Source organism: Amphibalanus amphitrite, unplaced genomic scaffold (genome assembly GCF_019059575.1).
Source record: "Amphibalanus amphitrite isolate SeventyFive unplaced genomic scaffold, NRLGWU_Aamphi_draft 001301F_arrow, whole genome shotgun sequence".
NCBI lineage: Eukaryota > Metazoa > Arthropoda > Thecostraca > Balanomorpha > Balanidae > Amphibalanus > Amphibalanus amphitrite.
In genome coordinates this window covers 28,012-47,248 of record NW_024882794.1, presented here as the reverse complement: position 1 = coordinate 47,248, position 19,237 = coordinate 28,012, and the positions used below count along the sequence as shown (strand labels likewise).

The 19,237-nt window shown below is 47.1% G+C and overlaps 2 protein-coding genes across 5 annotated transcripts in view; one reads left to right on the top strand and one right to left on the bottom strand.

Annotated features, from left to right (window-relative positions):
• The window catches only part of LOC122371970 (BICD family-like cargo adapter 1), a 34,858-nt gene extending 27,357 nt beyond the window's left edge, over positions 1-7,501 (bottom strand). For 2 of the 4 annotated variants that reach the window (XM_043348774.1, XM_043348775.1), the window contains exons 1-4: positions 7,386-7,456; positions 2,835-3,121; positions 1,884-2,013; positions 1,467-1,589 (exon numbers count right to left, since the gene is read on the bottom strand). In XM_043348774.1, coding sequence (XP_043204709.1) covers positions 1,467-1,589; positions 1,884-2,013; positions 2,835-3,121 — 540 coding nt within the window. In that variant the 5' untranslated portion in view covers positions 7,386-7,456. Of the gene's footprint in view, positions 1-1,466; positions 1,590-1,883; positions 2,014-2,834; positions 3,122-7,385 lie in introns of all 4 variants that reach the window. The other 2 variants (XM_043348777.1, XM_043348776.1) reach the window with 2 other exon arrangements.
• A 3,194-nt stretch (positions 7,502-10,695) lies between these two features.
• The window catches only part of LOC122371969 (probable flavin-containing monoamine oxidase A), a gene marked incomplete at its 3' end in the record, with an annotated part of 36,141 nt that continues 27,599 nt past the window's right edge, over positions 10,696-19,237 (top strand). Inside the window, exons 1-3 of the mRNA XM_043348773.1 lie at positions 10,696-10,775; positions 12,912-13,108; positions 15,777-15,934. Of these exons, the coding sequence (XP_043204708.1) occupies positions 12,913-13,108; positions 15,777-15,934 (354 nt within the window). The remainder of the gene's footprint in view (positions 10,776-12,911; positions 13,109-15,776; positions 15,935-19,237) is intronic.

The following is a 19,237-nucleotide window of genomic DNA, read 5'->3' as shown; positions in this document are numbered from 1 at the left end:
CGCCCGTAAAGACAAAAAATGATATAAAGCGGAAATCGTTAGCATTTACACATATTCAAAAGGCACCGTTGGACAAATGGTAGGAGCGCATAGCTGCAATATCAGGTTATGGAAATTTTCCTCATGTTTAAGGCACAAATTATGGAGGGGCAAGAATATACGTTTGCCCCTCCTCCAAAAGTTTATTAGGGGACGATGCCTCCTCTGCCACCCCGTATCTGTCGCCGCTGTAAGCGGTCACTGAAGGCCTGGGCTGCCGCTGCGTCACGTTGACGCTTATAATGCCTCCAAAACTAGGTTGAAGAGAGGAAAACTTCAATTGAACGCGAACGCTTGCCATTTAAGAAAGGCAACGTATGAAAGTATATGGACATCTGGGCCCTGTTCATGAAATCTGCGGCCGCTGCGGCCGGCCGCAGGTTCTAAGCCCCGCCCATTTTTGAAACGTCATCACTCACTCGGCCGCAGCAGCGTTCCATGAACAGCGTCTGCTGCCGAAATAGTTTCCGACAATTGTTTACAACTGAAGCGCACCGCTAGATACTTTGTTTACAAAATCGTCTCCATGACAACACGGCTTGCGCCTATTTGACTTCAGTGCGCCAAGTTCAGTGCAATTAGTTTTCTTGCGGCTCGGCGGTCGCTGCAGGTTGCGGCCGCAGAGATCGCAGCGGCCGCAGCAAGGTGACGTCATACATTCGTCATACTACATGAGCCCCGCCCCTTTTCGTGACGCAACAACCCGGCTGACCGCAGCGACCGCCGGGGTTCATGAACAGGGCCCTGGTTACATCTTCAGATGATCGAAGAGAATAACCAGGTATATGGTTTCTTGTCTAAGCTTTGTCACAAATTATGGGGGGGGGGGCAAAAAGATACTTTTGCCCCCACGATTTTGCCAGGGGGCAGCTGCCCCCTGCCCCCCCCCCGAATCCGCCGCCCCTGTCTGGAAGCTACCTCTGCAGAGCACGTGCGCACGTGCAGAGGTAGCTTACAAACCCAACCATACAAATGGAAATGCATTGTCTGGTGGGTGCCTATGGGTGCCTACCCAACTGCAAGTTTTGCCGCAATCAGCCAAGTATGTAGTTACCGAGATTGCAATTATTACAAAATCTGGCATCTCTTCGTTTTTGCACGTGGCGGTGGTACGTGCATGATGGGTCACCCACATGCATCGGCAATAGTCTAATGGTTGGGAGCAGGCAAGGAGCTACCCTAACAAATTACCTCAAGTAAATCGGTTCAGTGGTGTGGTGTTGCGGATACATAAGCTTCGCAAAAGCGTGCCCACGTCCGGCGGGCCGATCATGCTCGGAAGTGTCTGCTACTCTTCGTAAGACTTCGCTTGCTTCACTCGCTCGTAATAAGTCAGGCTATGTATTGCAATTGCACTATTCCTATACGGTATACAACCTGGAGGCCCTGCTGGCAGGGCATGAGGTGGCTAACGGTCGAAGACTTACTGTGCGTTCCATTTCGTGCAAGCGCTTCTTCAGTGAGGCGTTGGTCTGCTCCAGGAGGTCCTCATTGCGCGCTTCAGTCTCGCGCAGCTTGGTCTCCGTGGCGGAATTGGTGGCGCGCGATTCCTTAAATATATTTGTAGAGTGCAGATGGGGCAGAACGTGAGGGTCAAATGTGCCGCGAACGAAGGTTGAGGGGACCCAGACTTCATGACTGACGCACGTAGCACATGGGCTGGCGAATCTAAGAAACGTGGGACATTTATGGGATTTACCTCTTCCAAAGTGCCGAAAATCATGAAATTTTCTGAATTTTTCCCAACATCGAAAGAATTACTGGTTGGCCATTATTATGGTAAAATTTCGTTTAAACTGCACCTCAACGATGCTAACCCGAAGTGGACAGCAGAGGTAAGTTACCTTCAGGTCATCCTCCGCCCTCTTCTGGTCGACCAGCGCCTGGTTTAGTCGGTCCTCCAGTTCGTGCACCTGAGCCCTATCCAGTGGCACCTGCGTCTCGACGCCCTCCTCCTGCTCTCGTGGCACCAGCCTGGCGGCCAAGTACGGATAGTGCTACACGACAGCCCGTCCCATGCGTAGCCGGGACAAAGCACAGAAGTAGTGAGAGTGACCAACACTTCGAGGCTCCCCCATAGCGCCTTCCAGCCACCGACCCAGACCGGTGTTATACGGTGTGGGTAGGCTGTGCCGCTTGACAAGTAAGTGAAGCGGCACAGTCTACCGGTACCAGGCGACTGCTGCCAATGCTGGGCCATAGGAAACTGGTGAATTAAGAGTGGAACATCAACCTGCCCCCCGAGTGCAGTAAGTACGGGGACCCGCAGTTGCTACTCTACACGAAACCCCAACTCTAGCCGTCTGTCCTGTCCAGTAACAACCGATAACATTGATATCGACTGCCGGTCCCTGTACAAGGGCAGCTGAGGTTTTCTGTGCGTGCCCTCTGACAGCTTATCGTTGTTGCCTGTGAGGGTGCTGGGACAGTTTACTCACAATGAAAACAATTCAACCCAAGGCCGGCGAGTAAACCGGTGTTTCGCAGGTACCCCTATCCGCAACCATTTTTATCCACCCTCCCAGGAGTCAATTTAGGGCATTACACTTCGCAATTCATTCAGGAAAGTAGTAACACTCCACGACTATTCGCGTACCAGTGCACGCAGCCAGTCCCCCCCCCCCCTGCTACTCCCAGTCTTACCTACCCCTGCTGTCTCCCAGTCTTACCCCCTGCTGCCTCCCAGTCTTACCCCTGCTGCCTCCCAGTATCAACCCTGGTGGTCTTACTCCTGCTGTCTCCCAGTCTTACCCCTGCTGCCTCCCAGTCTTACCCCTGGTGCCTTCCAGTCTCACCCCTGCAGACGGCCGAATGGCGCTGTAAGCCGGCGGACCTCCTGCCGCAGCTCCTCCACGACGGTCTGACGAGTGGAGCGCTCCTCGACCATTGCCTGCTGCAGGCGAACCACCTCACTATGCAGTGCGGTGTTCTCCTCCTTTTGTCTTTTCATCTCCGTCTTCAAATTAGTCACCTCGCTCTTACATCCCTTCGTCTCTTCACGTTGATTGGTCATTTCTTCGCGCAGAGCCTTCATTTCTTCGCGCAAAAAGTTCATTTCTTCACGAACGGCTGCGATTTCCATCTGAAACACATGATTCTAGGCATCTTAACCCGCGCACCGACGGGGGTCTGCGCCAACTTCGTACCGACGGGGGGGGGGCGGATGACCGCCCCCCCCCTGAGATCTCGAGAACGAAGCAAGATAGCGACAAGCGGTAAACGGCATCGAATACGCACGGACAAGGTCTACAATTTTTACAAAAGTCATTTTCAGGTCAGGTCAAAGATGACGTCACAGGGGTCGAAAAAGTCAAAATGGCGGCGCTAGATATGGAGAGAGTTTTTCTCGAATAACTTTCGAATTAGTCAAGATAGGAACAAACTAAGGGCATCATCGTGATCCTCTCGCCAATCCGCATCGAATGATATATATGTTGACCTCGAAAGGTCAAGGTCAAAGGTTGACCTCAGGTCACGTGACCTCGAGGTCATCATGTATATCATTCGATGCGTCTTGACGAGCTGAACACAATGAACCCATCCGCGCGGCTGTATCTTGTTTCTGTACGGAGTTATTGGCAAAAAACCGCTGGTGACCTTTGATGACGTCACATGACCTTACAGCTGCCCAACAGCAAAACAGACCTCAAGGTAGTGAAGGTTGATCGTATATGAAGTCATTTATGGTATATGGGGCCATTCCGACCCGTTTTAGTGGTAAAAACAGGGAGTTGATTTTTCCCCCATTGACTTATAATGGGGAGGTCGCGAAATTGACCTGACCTTAGGTCACCGACATCAAAATTGCGAGATAAACAAATTGTAGCTACTAATGACCTAATAACATCCTGCGACTTTCAAAGGCCTCCGACATCTACTGTAGCTCTGGCACGGTGACAAAGTTGCAAAAAAGTGACTTGAGGTTGGGTCATTCAAAGTGACCTGGTGACCTGACCTTAAAAGTTAGGAGGTTCAAACTTGCACACCATGTGTAAAATTGATAAGAGAATAATCATACCAAATTTCGCGGCGCTACGCGCCGCGGTTTTCCCGCTATCCGCGAAAAACCTCAGGGGGGGGGGGCGGATATCCACCCCCCCCCCGTCGGTGCGCGGGTTAATTGTTCAGGTGTTATACATGAAGAACGAGCGCATGAAGCATGGTGTTACGGGCCACCGCCAGGCAGGGGTGGTGGGGGACAGAGACGGGGGTCTATAGAGCCCTTTCTGAATCATATCAAATACTTGTTCGGCACTTAACCCACGAGCCGCTGGGGGGGCATAAAGTTGCCCCCCCTTTACGTTTTGTGAAATATCTCCGAAACCTGAAGAGCTACGAACGTGAAACTTGGCATAGCTTCAAATGAATACCTAGGCAATGTTTGAGGAAAGTTTGGTGGTTGTAGCTCCTAAGATGACGTCACAGTGACGTCATAAAGTTTTGTCGTTTTCCGATATGGACCGTTTCTGATGACGCTGAGCATGAAACTCGACTGTAAATGAACTAGACAGCACCTGCTGTCATCCTAAAACATCTTACTACACTTCCATCTAGTTTCTGACCAATAATCGGCCCTTTATATTCGGTCCCATATATGTGATGTATCGTGAGGAATATGAGAGTCGCAAATCTATAATTTCACTTATGACGTCACTGTGACGTCATTTCAAATGGGGTCGACACCAAATTTGGACACAATCTCGGCTAGGTATTCAGGAAGGTGTGTGCAAAGTTTCGCTTCTCTATCTCTTCGCGTTGCGACGTTATCGTCGCAGAAGTAAAGGGGGGCAACTTTATGCCCCCCCCCCCCCCCAGCGGCCGGCGGGTGGCGCGGAGGCCCAGCGGCAGCCGGGTTAACCCGGCGGCCGCTGGGCCTCTGGCCAATGGTGTTTTTACATAGCATCCATTCATGAGTGTCCAAACTAAATATGAACTTCATGAGACTTAACTTCTCAGTGGCCAGAGCACAAAGCGTAAACACCCCTAAATTATGAAAATGTTTACTTTAAACTGACCTGTGAGTTGTGACGTCATCGGTGACATTGAGGTAAAAAGGGTTCGCTCTGCATTCTAACAATGCTATCGAATGCTTTTTGAATTAAAAAAATCGAGACAGTTCCTTCGGAGAGAGGAGAGCTCTGTTGAGCCCCCCCCCCCCTTCCTCAGTCCCTCGCGCTATGGAATATACACCAGTTAATTGTGGTTTTAACCAGCGCCTCGTTGAGGTCTGGTGGGTTCCTGGTTTCGCTTGGGGGGGGGGGAGGGTCCAAAGAGGCAAGGGCCCCCTGTCGTATATCCGGTAGCAATAGTCGGATCGGAAAAATTCAAACGGCATTCAAAAGAGCTTATCAAGATGCACAAGATACGATATCTATGACCTCGATATTTACCCCTCGCGGGCCGAAGGGGCGTGCCGCCCCCATTGTTTTTTTCGCCATAGCTCCAAATACGCTGGCGATAGAGAGCCGAAACTTAACATACCTGAACTTTGATTCAAGCTGAATCTTTTGACACCAACCGCGTTTTCAGGCCAGGTCTGGTCACTGACCTATGACGTCATAAGGGAACCTGTGCAGGGTCTTCAGATGTCACAACTTCGCAACGCCCTCACTGCCAGAGGAGCTATCACAGGGAAATAAAACTTGAAGGATCTAGTATCTATTACGAGTCTCACAACTTGTATATCTCGGATTTTTCCAAAAGGTCATATGAGGTCAGGTCATTTTCGTGACCTCACCATATGAAATGTCAATGAAAAAAATATCCAACTAAGCCGGGAACGATCTCCAACTATCTCAAGCACACAGAATCGTGATTTGATGCACGCCTTGCAAGGTTAGATGCATCACGTTTGCAATGTTGACTTTGCGTGACGTAATTTATGACGTCATCAAAGTCATATTAGCTTTTGTCAATAATTCCCGATCAAATTGAGCTAGCGAGTCGGGAAAGCCGCCAATGGACTCAGGAAGACCTGCCGTCGCGGGGTATTCACAAGAAATCATGAGGGGTATGTGAAAACCCGCTCCCCTCAACAATTGCCCAAGTTAACCCGCGCCCGGCTGGGGGTCCTGGATTTCCACGCCCTGCTGGGGGGGGGGGGGTCTGAACCCCCTTCTAACTCGGCTCCGGGGCCACGTAGCGATACGCAGAAGGCGGCGTTAGAAAGAGCGTCAAAAATAATGACGAAATCACTTCGGTCAATTTTTTGGTCAGTTCAAAGGTCAGGTCACCAAAGGTCATTGAAGGCAAAATTTCGCCAATTTTCAGGTCGAATGTCGACAATTTCCAAGATGCCAACGCATAACTCGGGAACCAATAGAGCTACAGCGCCGCGGAAAAGCGCATTCGATAGCCCTATTAACGCCCTTTCTGAGTGATTCTCTCAGATTTGACCTAACGTCAACGGTTTTGCCTGCAGGGGGCAAAACTGCAAAAATAACCGATTTTTTCGGAAACAGTTTTTCTGCAATAACTTTTGACCCAAGCCTTGCACGAGTTTCCTTTTACCGGCATCGTGTTCCTCTCGTCAAGACGCATCGAATGAACTATAACTTGACCTTGAAAGGTCAACTTGAAAATTTGACCTCAGGTCAAGGTCATGACCTGACCTGAAAGGCTCATGTTGCATATCAGTCGATCTGTACGTATCGTCAAGCTGAACACATCTAATGCATTTTCATCGCTCTAGCATGCCTCTATCAAAAGTTATTTGCGAAAAACTGTTAGATACCATTCTTGACCTAAGATGACCTCAGGGCATAAACAGGGGTCACGGACACAATTTTTATGTTCAGTGTGTCTAAACCACTTGTAATTCAGTGTTTGGAAATGTTTATAATGTCTTTCGTCCAAAAGAGGCGCATTTCAATTTTCTCCCATTGACTTATAATGGGGAGGTCGCAAAATTGACCTGACCTTAGGCCATCGATATCAAAATTCTGAGATAAACGTTTTGTACGTGCTATTGCTTTTAGCAATCGCTGAAAGTTTCAAAGCGATCGGTCACTGGGTGTAGCTATGACAGACATTGAAACTTTTTATGAGGTGAGGTCACTTCAAGTGACCTGGTGACCTGACCTTGAATGACCTTGGTCTGAAAATTTTACAACATGTGTAGAATTGATGTATGATAAGGTGTACCAAAAACGGCGGCGCGGAGCGCCGCCGTATTTGAGATATTTGCGAAAAACCACAAGGGGGTGTTCAAACACCCCCCCCTCCCCCAGCAGGGCGCGGGTTAAAAAGTACGACTATAAGCAGCGTCAACAAATGAATGCATTATAGTAACGAAGTTTCTTCAGTGCATATTGCTCCAAAATTTTTCCTCTGTTTTGCACACTTGCCTTGTCTCGGTGCTTTGTGGATATCACGGGCTTAGTAGATCGCTCCTCTCTAGGTCGCACTGTCCGACGCCCGGGCCCTCAATGCCAGTGTTGTCCCGGCCGACGCACCGCGCGGTGCTCGTGACACTCGGCAGTCGATACGGTATCTTCTGCACCCGATATGGTATCAGTGTATCAACTGGGAAAGCCGTAATACGGCTCAGACGATGAACGCGAGGCGATGGCGAGGGGCGGGGACTAGTGATGTCAATTATAGAAAACCGAAATACTGATACCAAACCAAATACGAACCCAAACCGTGGAGAAATACCTAGACCAAACAAACTTTGGAACAATAAGGAAATACCAACTTTTTACCGATTTCTTAGCCCCTTATCCCTCGCACGACCAGGCCATTTCTCATAACACGAACGACCAGGGGGGGTTGTTACGACCCCCCCTGGCGTTTCGAAACGGAAGGTCGTAGAGCTTAGCGGAAAAAACCAACGGATTGCTCTCAACGAGATCTCGCGATTGGTGGTATATTTTTTGGTCCTAGGTCAACATTTGACCTACTTTTGACCGGTCAAAGGTCAAATTTTCGGAAAAATAGACTTTTTTCAACTTTCGGCGGCGATTGCGGCAAAACGGTGGGAAATATCGACTTGAAACCTTCACTATCGTGTTCCTTGATCAATTTTCTATCGTTTGGTATGTATTTCGTTTCCCTAGCTCTAAAAATGGCGCGTTGGGAGCGCCGGAAGTCGGCAAGGTCACAGTCGGCGGCAGAAATTCGAAAAATCAAAACTTAAATTTTTGAAATATGATTGTATTTTTGGATTTGGTAGGTCCATTTGCTCCCTATAGAAGCTAATATTGCTGCATATTCCCATTGAGGTGACAAGAATTAGCAAAATAGTGGTTCGGGCGCTTTTCAAAAATAGTACCGGACGCTGTTCCTCTTGTGACGTCATAGCTCCGTAACCTGACCTGACCCGGTCAAATTTCTTATACCATATGATAGCCAATACTTGCCCCAACATGCATGGGAAGTTTCATCACGATCCATCAACCGATGTCCGTACCACCGGCAGGAAACCTCGGGCGTTGGCACTCAGTTTGTGAAAATCCGGCCGGAGGCTGTACCTCTTATGACGTCATAACTCCGTGACCTGACATGACCCGATCAAATTTTTTTCGGCAAAAGATGCGCAAAGGTTGCCCCAGAGGGTATGGAAAATTTCAGCCCGCTACGACAAGCCGTTTAGCGTGCACTTCGAAAAAACCTCAGGGGGGGGTTGATACAACCCCCCCCCCCCCTAGGCGTTCTAGGGTTATACATTAGGAGGGTTCAAAATACCAACAAAATGCCAACCACATAAGGATTGAAATACCAAATACCAGGTTGGCATGGGTTTGGTATCAGTATAGGTACTAAAAAGTTTGTATCCGATTCACATATCAAGCGGGGACACTTGGTGATCATAAATATTGTCACCACTGAGGCAGTGAAGTGGTGACGATTGTACTGACTTCTGGTTTCAGACGTCAGCTGATGTTTGTCAGCTGTTTAGTCAGCTGTCTGACACGCAACAGCTGTTACCATCCCATGTTGGGCTATCGTAGGGGGTGTTCAAATATGCCACAGTTCATATTTGCCACGCATATGCCACAGCAGATTTTGTCGGTTGTAGGTTAGAGGCTGAAGGTTGATAGGTAGTACGTTGTAAGTACGTATGGTTCGGCCAGGCTAAATTGTGTTTTGTTCTATATTTTGCTGTAAAATGACTAGTGCGACGATCGTAAGACGTGAACTTTGTGGCATAAAGTATGATTTACACCAGCTATCGTCTGATGCGGCTGATAAAAACGGCTGATTTTGTTCAGGATTGCGATGATTCTAAGCCCCCCACCCCCACCCCCTACTTATAAGGAAAACGAGAAGACAAGATGAGAAGTCAGAAGACGCCAAGTCAAATTTGATGTGGTATCCTGATGGAAGTTGTACTTGAAAGTATTAATGAAGCATGATTTGCTTAACCCTCGCCCTGGCAGGGGGGGGGGGTCGATGCGACCCCCCCCCCTAAGGTTTTTCGAAGATAGCGTAAAAACGGCGGCGTGTAGCGCCGCCAAATTTGGCACAGCCTATGGGGCAACCTTTTTACATATGACCTGAAAATTTCAGGTCCGGGTGACCTTAGGTCAGGTCACCAGGTCAGAAAAACCGGTACAAGGTCATGGTCAAATTTCAAATTTCTTTTTGCACCTGTCCAACTCACAGTTTTGCACTGATTTCCTTCAAACTTTCAGGATGTGCTAAGTTCACCGAGTTGTATAACATATAGTTCGGGTTTTTTGAGGTCACTGACCTGAGGTCAGTTAGAGGTCATTACGTCGTAATGTTAAGCCTATGGGAAAATACTAAATTCGGAAAATACTGGAGATATCCGCTTCGTTCTATCACTTTTGTGCTTTGAAACCACAGTACTCAACAGCAGGTCACTTGGTGCTTCTTTGTTTGGTGTACTTATCCATGGGTCAGGTCAAATGAGGTCAACTGAGGTCAAATGACGTTTTTGCCAATAACTTGGCACATAATGACGCTAGAGCTTAAAAAATGGTACCATTCTGTTCCTGGTGATCAGCCGAATCGAATGATATGCGATATGATGCAATTGGGTTAACTTTAACTTAATTTATTAATTTAAGTTTACTTAAAATTTAAGAAAAACTTTAAGTACACTTAAGCAAGCTAACAAATATATCATTCGACGCGCCTAGACGTGCTGAGTTCACTGGTGCTTTTCTTTTTGCTCTATCTTAATTAGATCAAAAGTTATAAGCGAAAAACGTTTGACCTGTTTTTAGCGAAATTTTTACATTTATACCCCCCAAAACCCCCCTAAATATTGACCTAGAGCAACCAAATTTGCAGAGGGGCGAGAACTCCAGGGGGCCCACCTACCTACCGAATTTGGTGTTTCTAGGTGCCATAGGAGCCAATCGCGGGGGGGGGGGTCGCATCGACCCCCCCCCCCTGCCAGGCCGTGTTATGAAAAATGCCCTGCCAGGGCGAGGGTTAAACTTTGTAAACCTCGCCTGAGTTTCCGGTCATAGCGGATATATGTATTATTATAGGAGTGTTCATGCCCTTTACCAACGAGTATTCTATTGCCGCTGGTTTTATAGTCCGTTTATGATTCCTATAGCTCCACATACATCCCCCACTGTTGGCAGGTAAGCCTTATCAGAGTTCGATTACTGTCGTTCTATCAGTGACCATCTCTGACGTCTCAAGGCCGGGGGCGGGGCTCTAGATAACATAGGCGTCCAAACCGAGGATGGTGCTGAGTGTAGCGCAGGTGTGCGGTGACAGCAGCGAATTCGAACAGATTCCACAAACAGGGTGTGGTGAGTGAAAACATTGGTGGCGTAGCGCAACAGGCTGTCATAGTCAAAGATATCAATGTGTTGGATAAACATACCAGTGTTTAAGCCTCGCCGGACCTATTAGTTTTCTACACACGTGCCGGCCGATGGGGGGGGGGGTGCGACCCCGTAACCGATTAAGGTATCCGATTTGAAGGTCTCAGGTCAAACGGTGACCTCTCAGGTCAGGTCAAGTGGTCCAAGGTACGGGTTCGGTTTTTGGCAAATAGTTTCGCAAAAAAATCAGCCACTTGGCCGCGATTTTGACAGCATCGTGGACGTGTTCGTCTTGCTCAAGCACATCGAACGGTATGCTTTTTGTTGTTTGAGTGAAGTCAGTTTAGGGTGTTGTTTGGGTGTTGACGTCGGATGTGGCTCTAGCTCTATTGGTTCCCGAATCCCGAGTTAGCCGTCGATAGTTTCCAAAATTGTTGAAATGGACTACAATTGACCTTTGATGATCTCTGGTGACCTGACCTGTGAACTGACCTAGAAAATGACCGGAGTGGTTCCGTCATTATTTTTGACGCTCTTTCGATTGCCGCTTACTGCGTGTCGCTGCATGGCCCAGAAGCCGAGTTAGATGGGAGGGGGCGTGAAAGCGTCCCCCCCCCCCAGCACGACACGGAAAACACAGACCACCAGCACGGCGTGGGGTAACATCACGTGTCCCACTCCTTCCCCCAGTAACGGAAAGCTGTGTATTTTCACAATCATGATCAAAGGAAATAACAATTTTTCGAAATGCTGTATCCAGCTGAGCAACATAATACTATCGTCACACCACACACGTAACCGCGTCACTTCCCCTCCCTCCTTCTGGCCTCTACCCTCCACCATGTCCCAGCTCAGCCGTCAGTGTGGCTGCCGAGTCCAATCGCGTGACAGCGCTGCTGGCCGTCCCACTGATCCTGATCTCGGATCCGTCGGGATCATAGATCCATCTCTTTAATTTATCGAGAGATCCTAGGGATCATAGATCCGAGTCTAGTATTTTTGCTTCAAATCCAGTAGGAGGATAGATCCTCATTTATTTTTGGTCAACATAGAAATCCCAAAAGATCATTCGTTGCAACTCACAAACGTTCTTATGTAGGTAGTGCTTTTATGTGATAAGTGATAACACGTCATAATCCATAGTTTTATGGCAATTATTGAACATAGAAATACTTGGAAACCTCCCCCTTGGCCTAGTGGATAAGGCGTCCGTCTCCTAACTCGGTGGCAGCGAGTTCGCGGCCGGGAAGCTCCACGCCGTTTGACCCGCGTTCCTATAAAGCCAGCTGGCAACTGGCGAGACAGGGCCACGCTAGACCCGGGAGGACCGTGCCGCCATCTACCTGCGGCACGTTAAACTTTCGATCCAAATTATCACCGGTGAGCCGGGCGCGGGCAAGGCGGGGTGGTGGGTCCGTGGTGTCATTCGCAACAAGCAAGTTGCTTAGCGGGGCACCCGGGCCCATAGCCACCCATTCATCCATTCGGACAAAATTTCTAAAAAAAAAACTGGTTTCAACTTTCAAATGTTGTTCATGGTGGGATCCACTCAAATCATCGATCCATGCTTTTATGGTTTATCGTCAGATCCTGTGAGATCATATATCCAGGCTAAATTATTCACGCCGGATTCGGTGGGATCATAGATCAGAACCTACAATTTGCCTCGAAATCCACTGAGATCAAAAATCAATCACTCGGATCCATGCACATGTCTGAATGTAACTACTGTAGCAATGTAACTACTGTAGCAATGTAACTATGCAGCAATGTAACCACTGTAGCAATGTAACTACTGTAGCAATGTAACTACTGTAGCAATGTAACTACTGATGCAATGTAACTACTGTAGCAATGTAACTACTGTAGCAATGTAACTACTGTAGCAACGTAACTATTCTAGCAACGTAACTACTGTTGCAATGTAACTACTGTAGCAATGTAACTACTGTAGCAATGTAACTACTGTAGCAATGTAACTACTCTAGTAACGTAACTACTGTAGCAATGTAACTACTGTAGCAATGTAACTACTGTAGCAATGTAACTACTGTAGCAATGTAACTACTGTAGCAATGTTACTACTGTAGCAATGTAACTACTGTGCCCGGTCTTTAACAGAATGTCGGCGTCATCAGAGACAGCCGATGAAGCTCCCGTAATGACGTCACACACTGAGACAAATGACGTCACCAGAGGCTCCAGTGACGTCACGTGTGAGGTGCTGGTCATTGGTGCCGGTATATCCGGGCTAACGGCTGCCTACGAGATTCAGAAACGGAATCCAAAAACTGAGCTCTGCCTTGTGGAGGCTAAAGGTAGGAGATGAGGGAACTACTGCCATAAAGGATTGTTGCAGAGGTTAGGTATTTGGCAAACGCAGCGCAGGTCGATGAGGTTGTAGGAGTGTACATCCAAGTGTTATATATGTTGATTGGTGATGTGATTATTAGAACTTAACCCTCGCCCGCGCAATGCGCATGCCATTTTCCCATCCTAGAACGCACATGGGGGGGGGGGGGTGGTTGCCACCCCCCCCGCGCCATTTCGTTCCTGTTGGAGATAGAGCTTAGCGGTAAAGACCAAAAAGATTCTTTGGGAAGAGACGAATCCAATGATACCCTGTTTTACCTTCTCAGGTCAGTCATTGACCTTCCAGGTCAGGTCAAACTAAAAAATGTTGCTGTTTTGGGTCACCGTTGGATATCAAGTGTGCTGCTTATCAAATACCGATGACGATGCTGTTTTCTGGTGCCAAGCCAGCTAGAACCTCTTTGTCACACTACCCGACCAGAATTTTGCTGCTGAGGTCATTTCAGGTCAAGTTAGGTCAAGGTCAATTATATGTGTTTGTATGTCTGTGTGTGTCTGTGTGTATACTGATGTGTGCACCGATTGTTTTTGGGTCCATATTACATGAAATCATGATCTGAGAAGCTTTTACCAAAAATGCAGTCAAAAAACTTCACAAAAAGTAAATTCAGCTTGCCTAAAACGCAATTATCTTAGGTGACCTAGGTTGACCTTGACCCTGACCTTGACCCCTGTACATCGTCGATCAACATGTTCCATGATAGGTAGGAGGTAAGACTGGCAAAAAAGGCCGAAATCAGGGTGTCAAAAGCTCATAAGGCCCATGGCAAACGCAAGATGTTGAGAATTGGCCATTTGGGTCATGACATGACCTGAAAAACAAGGTCATATCTCCAAAACAAAAAATCACAGAAACTTGAAATTTTCAGTGGACATCAAGAAAGGATAGAGGAGCAGCTATACGAAAAATCAGCCTTCTAGCTCTAAAAATGTTGAGTGCAGAGCAGAAAGACTACCTGGGGGGGGGTGGCAACCCCCCCCCCCCCTGTGCGGGCGAGGGTTAAGTGGTGAATTGTGTGGGACGAAAGCCAGTAATGTAAACTGAATGTCTAGGGTAAAAAAACTGGTTTAAAGAACATATCAACGTCAAGGAGCTGTTTGACTGTCAGCAGTGACAATGCCATCGGTCTGCAGTTTGTACCATATCGTGGCACTTCCAGTTCCGTGCCGTCCAGTTTCTACTGAATTACTCTATTCTGTTATATTTATGTCCTCTCTATGTAACTATTGTATATCTCACCCAATTTCTGTACTCTGTGCTCCATTCAGTACTTCTTTTTTTCAGTTTCTAAAATACTTGATGAACAGCGCTTCTTCATTATGTATTCAATTGCTCCACTTTGTACGCTATTTGGCATTCTATTCCTCCAAGTTTTAATCGATTCCTCAGTCTGTATTTAAATCCCACTTTTTGTACATACAACATTTTCGAAATGTATCCAGTTTGTAACTTATTTATCTACTTTGTTTATCCCTCGCCGGACCTATTGGTTTTCTACATACGCGCCGGCCGAGGGGGGGGGGGGGCGGGTACGACCCCCCCTCCTCGCCGTTTCGCCCCTGGTGGAGCTAGCGCGTCGCGGAAAAAACGAGCGTGTGCGCCGTTACGAGTCGCAGAGGTTGGTACCCGATTTTAAGGTCCTAGGTCAACCCGTGACCTCTGAGGTCAGGTCAAGTGCCCCAAGGTACGGTTCAGTTTTTGGTGAATAACTTCGCAAAAAACGGCCGCAGAGCGCCGATTTTGGCAGCATCGTGTTTGCCTTGCTCAGGCGCGTCGAATGATATACTTTTTGTCCGGGTCAGGTCAACTTGGGGTGTTGACCTCAGGTCAAGGTCAGGTCAGCACCCCCAGGTCACGAAGTTGGTCGAAAGAGGTCATGTCGCATATCATTCGATTCGGCAGGCCTTCCTGAGTCCATTGGTGGCTTTCCCGACTCGCTAGCTTAATTTGATCAAGAGTTATTGACGAAAAACTAATATGACCTTGATGACGTCATAAATGACGTCACGCAAGGTCAACATTGCAAAAGTGACGCATCTAACCTTGCAAGGAGTGCATCAAATCACGATTCTGTGTGCTTGATATAGTTGCAGATCGTTCCCGGCGCCAGAATAGCAGTTTTCATTTTTCCCCATTGACTTATAATGGTGAGGTCACGAAAATGACATGACCTCATATGACCTTTAGGAAAAATCCGAGATATACAAGTTATGGGACTCATAATGGATACTAGATCCTGCAAGTTTCATTTCCCTGTGACATCTCCTCTGGCAGTGAGGGCGTTGCGAAGTTGCGACATCTGAAGACCGTGCAGAGGTTCACTTATGACGTCATAGGTCAGTGACCTGACCTGACCCAAAAATGCGGTTGGTGTCAAAAGATCCGGCTTGGATCAAAGGTCAGGTATGTTAAGTTTCAGCTCTCTATCGCCAGCCTGTTCGGAGCTATCGCGAAAAAACCCTATTGGGGGGGGGGCGGCACCCGCCCCCCCCCCCCTCGGCCGGCGAGGGTTATATGTAAGAATATATCCCTCTAGTAGTTACGTCAAATGATCCTTCAATCTCAACTCAACATTCACACACACTCAGTTTTTCTGTCTCTCTATTTTCCAGGCCGTGTCGGGGGTCGAACCCTGGCCACCCAGATCCGGGTCAGAGAAGGTCAGACGGAGACCTTTGACCTCGGAGGTCAGTGGGTCGGGTCAACTCAAACCGACATCATGGAGATGCTGGATGAACTCGGACTGGAGGTCTATCCGCAATACATTCAGGTGATGATGTGGAATGTGGATCACTTACATCAGGTTTATCCGCAATACATTCAGGTGATGATGTGATGAGCCGTGGATCACTTACATCAGGTCTATCCGCAATACATTCAGGTGATTATGTGATGGGCCGTGGATCATTTACATCAGGTCTATCCGCAATACATTCAGGTGATGATGTGATGAGCCGTTTGTTGTTATACTCGTATGTCGCGGACTATGCAGATATGTAGTGTTAGTAGTAAAGTAGTTAGATTTAAATAGTATCTATTGCATCTTATTATAACATATCTATTTGTGTATCTACAGTAAACATGTATGTGTTCTATAGATGGACATTGGACAAGTAACACGTAGTTGCCTGGATAAGTAACACGATAGAGAAGATTAACAATGTGTTGGTGGGACTGAACTATCCAAATATGCACATCAACATTGGACATGATGCTGGTGTTGGTACTATTGTTATAGCCATATATCCTCCTTACATATAGTTACAAATATTAAAGGGACCCTTCCACCTTAACATTAGATTTGAGTTGAGATAGCCAAAATGGGGTCCCTGGCTCACAATTACCAGTTTCGGCACTCACAACATCGAGAAATGCCTTAACCCTCGCCGGACCTATTGGTTTTCTACATACGCGCCGGCCGAGGGGGGGGGGGGGGTACGACCCCCCCTCGCCGTTTCGCCCCTGGTGGAGCTAGCGCGTCGCGGAAAAAAACGAGCGTGTGCGCCGTTACGAGACGCAGAGATTGGTACCCGATTTTAAGGTCCTAGGTCAACCAGTGACCTCTGAGGTCAGGTCAAGTGCCCCAAGTTACGGTTCAGTTTTTGGTGAATAACTTTGCAAAAAACGGCCGCAGAGCGCCGATTTGGGCAGCATCGTGTTCGTCTCGCTCAGGCGCGTCGAATGATATACTTTTTGTCCGGGTCAGGTCAACTTGGGGTGTTGACCTCAGGTCAAGGTCAGGTCAGCACCCCCAGGTCACGAAGTTGGTCGAAAGAGGTCATGTCGCATATCATTCGATTCGGCAGGTCTTTCTGAGTCCATTGGTGGCTTTCCCGACTCGCTAGCTCAATTTGATCAAGAGTTATTGACGAAAAACTAATATGACCTTGATGACGTCATAAATGACGTCACGCAAGGTCAACATCGCAAAAGTGACGCATCTAACCTTGAAAGGAGTGCATCAAATCACGATTCTGTGTGCTTGAGATAGTTGGAGATCGTTCCCGGCGCCAGAATAGCAGTTTTCATTTTTCCCCATTGACTTATAATGGTGAGGTCACCTGACCTCATATGACCTTTAGGAAAAATCCGAGATATACAAGTTGTGGGACTCATAATGGATACTAGATCCTGCAAGTTTCATTTCCCTGTGACATCTCCTCTGGCAGTGAGGGCGTTGCGAAGTTGCGACATCTGAAGACCGTGCAGAGGTTCACTTATGACGTCATAGGTCAGTGACCTGACCTGACCCAAAAATGCGGTTGGTGTCAAAAGATTTGGCTTGGATCAAAGGTCAGGTATGCCAAGTTTCAGCTCTCTATCGCCAGCGTGTTCGGAGCTATCGCGAAAAAACCCTATGGGGGGGCGGCACCCGCCCCCCCCCCCCTCGGCCGGCGAGGGTTAAATCGGAAATATTGAATTTCAAAATTGCTGCATTTTGATTCAGAGGGGATAATGCATAGGAATACCCCTGTGAATGTGTGACGTCAGCGCAGATATCTAACGATTTTTAAATGTTTGACTAAAACGTTTTGTAGCACGCGGTGGTATATGCTGCTTTGCGCGCAACAAGTGCCGCACTTTCAGCTGCCAAACTATTGCTTCCAAATAAAGTCGCTAGGAACAGCGGAGATCCCAAAAAGTAAACAAAAGTAAAAGTCTAATATCTTGAAAACTGGTTAATATTTTTCGGTGAAATTTGGTAGATATTCGTTTTCGCTCTTTCTGAACCGAGCGACATCACTTTCATGCCAATTCATTAACTTTTTTGAAGGTGGGAGCCGGGAGGGTCCCTTTAATCTTAAGTTTGTTTGAATGCAAAATTAAAGGAAAAAAAAACAAGAACAAAAAATGAATATAATACACTTAGTTCATCTTTTTTTCCACAACACTATGATATTCACCTTCATCAGTTTTCCAAGCTGTTTGGTGTTGTGCTGCATCGTCTGATAAGTCTTAGAAAGAGCGGATATAAAATACAATATTTTCATGTCTTGCCTTTTATGCATAGTATTCAGTCACTCGAGATAAACCATCTGAAAAGATTCCATGACGGTTTTTCGTCCAGCAGATTTTCGTCGGACAGTTTTTCGTCCGCAGATTTTCGTCCGACTTTTTTTCGTCTCGCATTTTTTCGTCTGTACATTTTTTCGTCTGTGCATTTTTTCGTCTGTATATTTTTTCGTCTGTACATTTTTTCGTCCGGACATTTTTTCGTTTGTATATTTTTTCGTCTGTGCGTTTTTTCGTCCGGACATTTTTTCGTCTACAATTTTAACGTAACGTAACCTAACGTAACCTAACCTAACTAAACCTTACCTAACCTAACCTAACCTAAACTAACCTAACCTAACCTAACCTTACCTAACCTTACCTACTGATGTTTGCCTACCGGGGGATAAGGAAAAAGTTACTTGCATGAATAGATTGCAAGCAATGGTAAGTCAAATATTTTTAGGTTAAGTGGTACAACCACTTAACCTAAAAATATTTGACTTACCATTGCCTGTAATCTCTCCTAAGGCATTGCCTTCGGTACTGCACTGCTTCGCCCCGAGTATTATTATGACGTCATTTGCCTCACAGTTGAATAGCATTGTAGTATGTTTTCACTCAACCTTGGGTGCACAGAACAGACGTAAAATTTATTGAACGAAAAAATGTCCGGACGAAAATATGGGACGCCATTTAATTGCGTCCCAGAAAAGCTATTTCTTGCACCTAAAAGCTGACTCGCCCCAAAATTGGTCCTCAGCACCTATTTGGTGGATACCAGCACCAATCATGGAAAATGACCTTAATTAGCTGTTTCTGGCACCTATTCATCTGTACGCCTTACTCTTTTTTCTGAATCTGGCACCTAAATGCTGAGCGTAGCACCAATCTAGTAGAAAAATGAACTACTGGCTGGTAGAATCATGTTGTTCTGGTATAATGACCCCTGGAGTCTAGCCTAAAGGTTGCCAGTGCAGCTACACTCTAAGACAGCCCCGTAGTGATCTCAGCATTGTATATGACGTTTAAGTAAGCAAATAATATTGATTTGTTTGAAAAAAACAATGTCATTTAAATA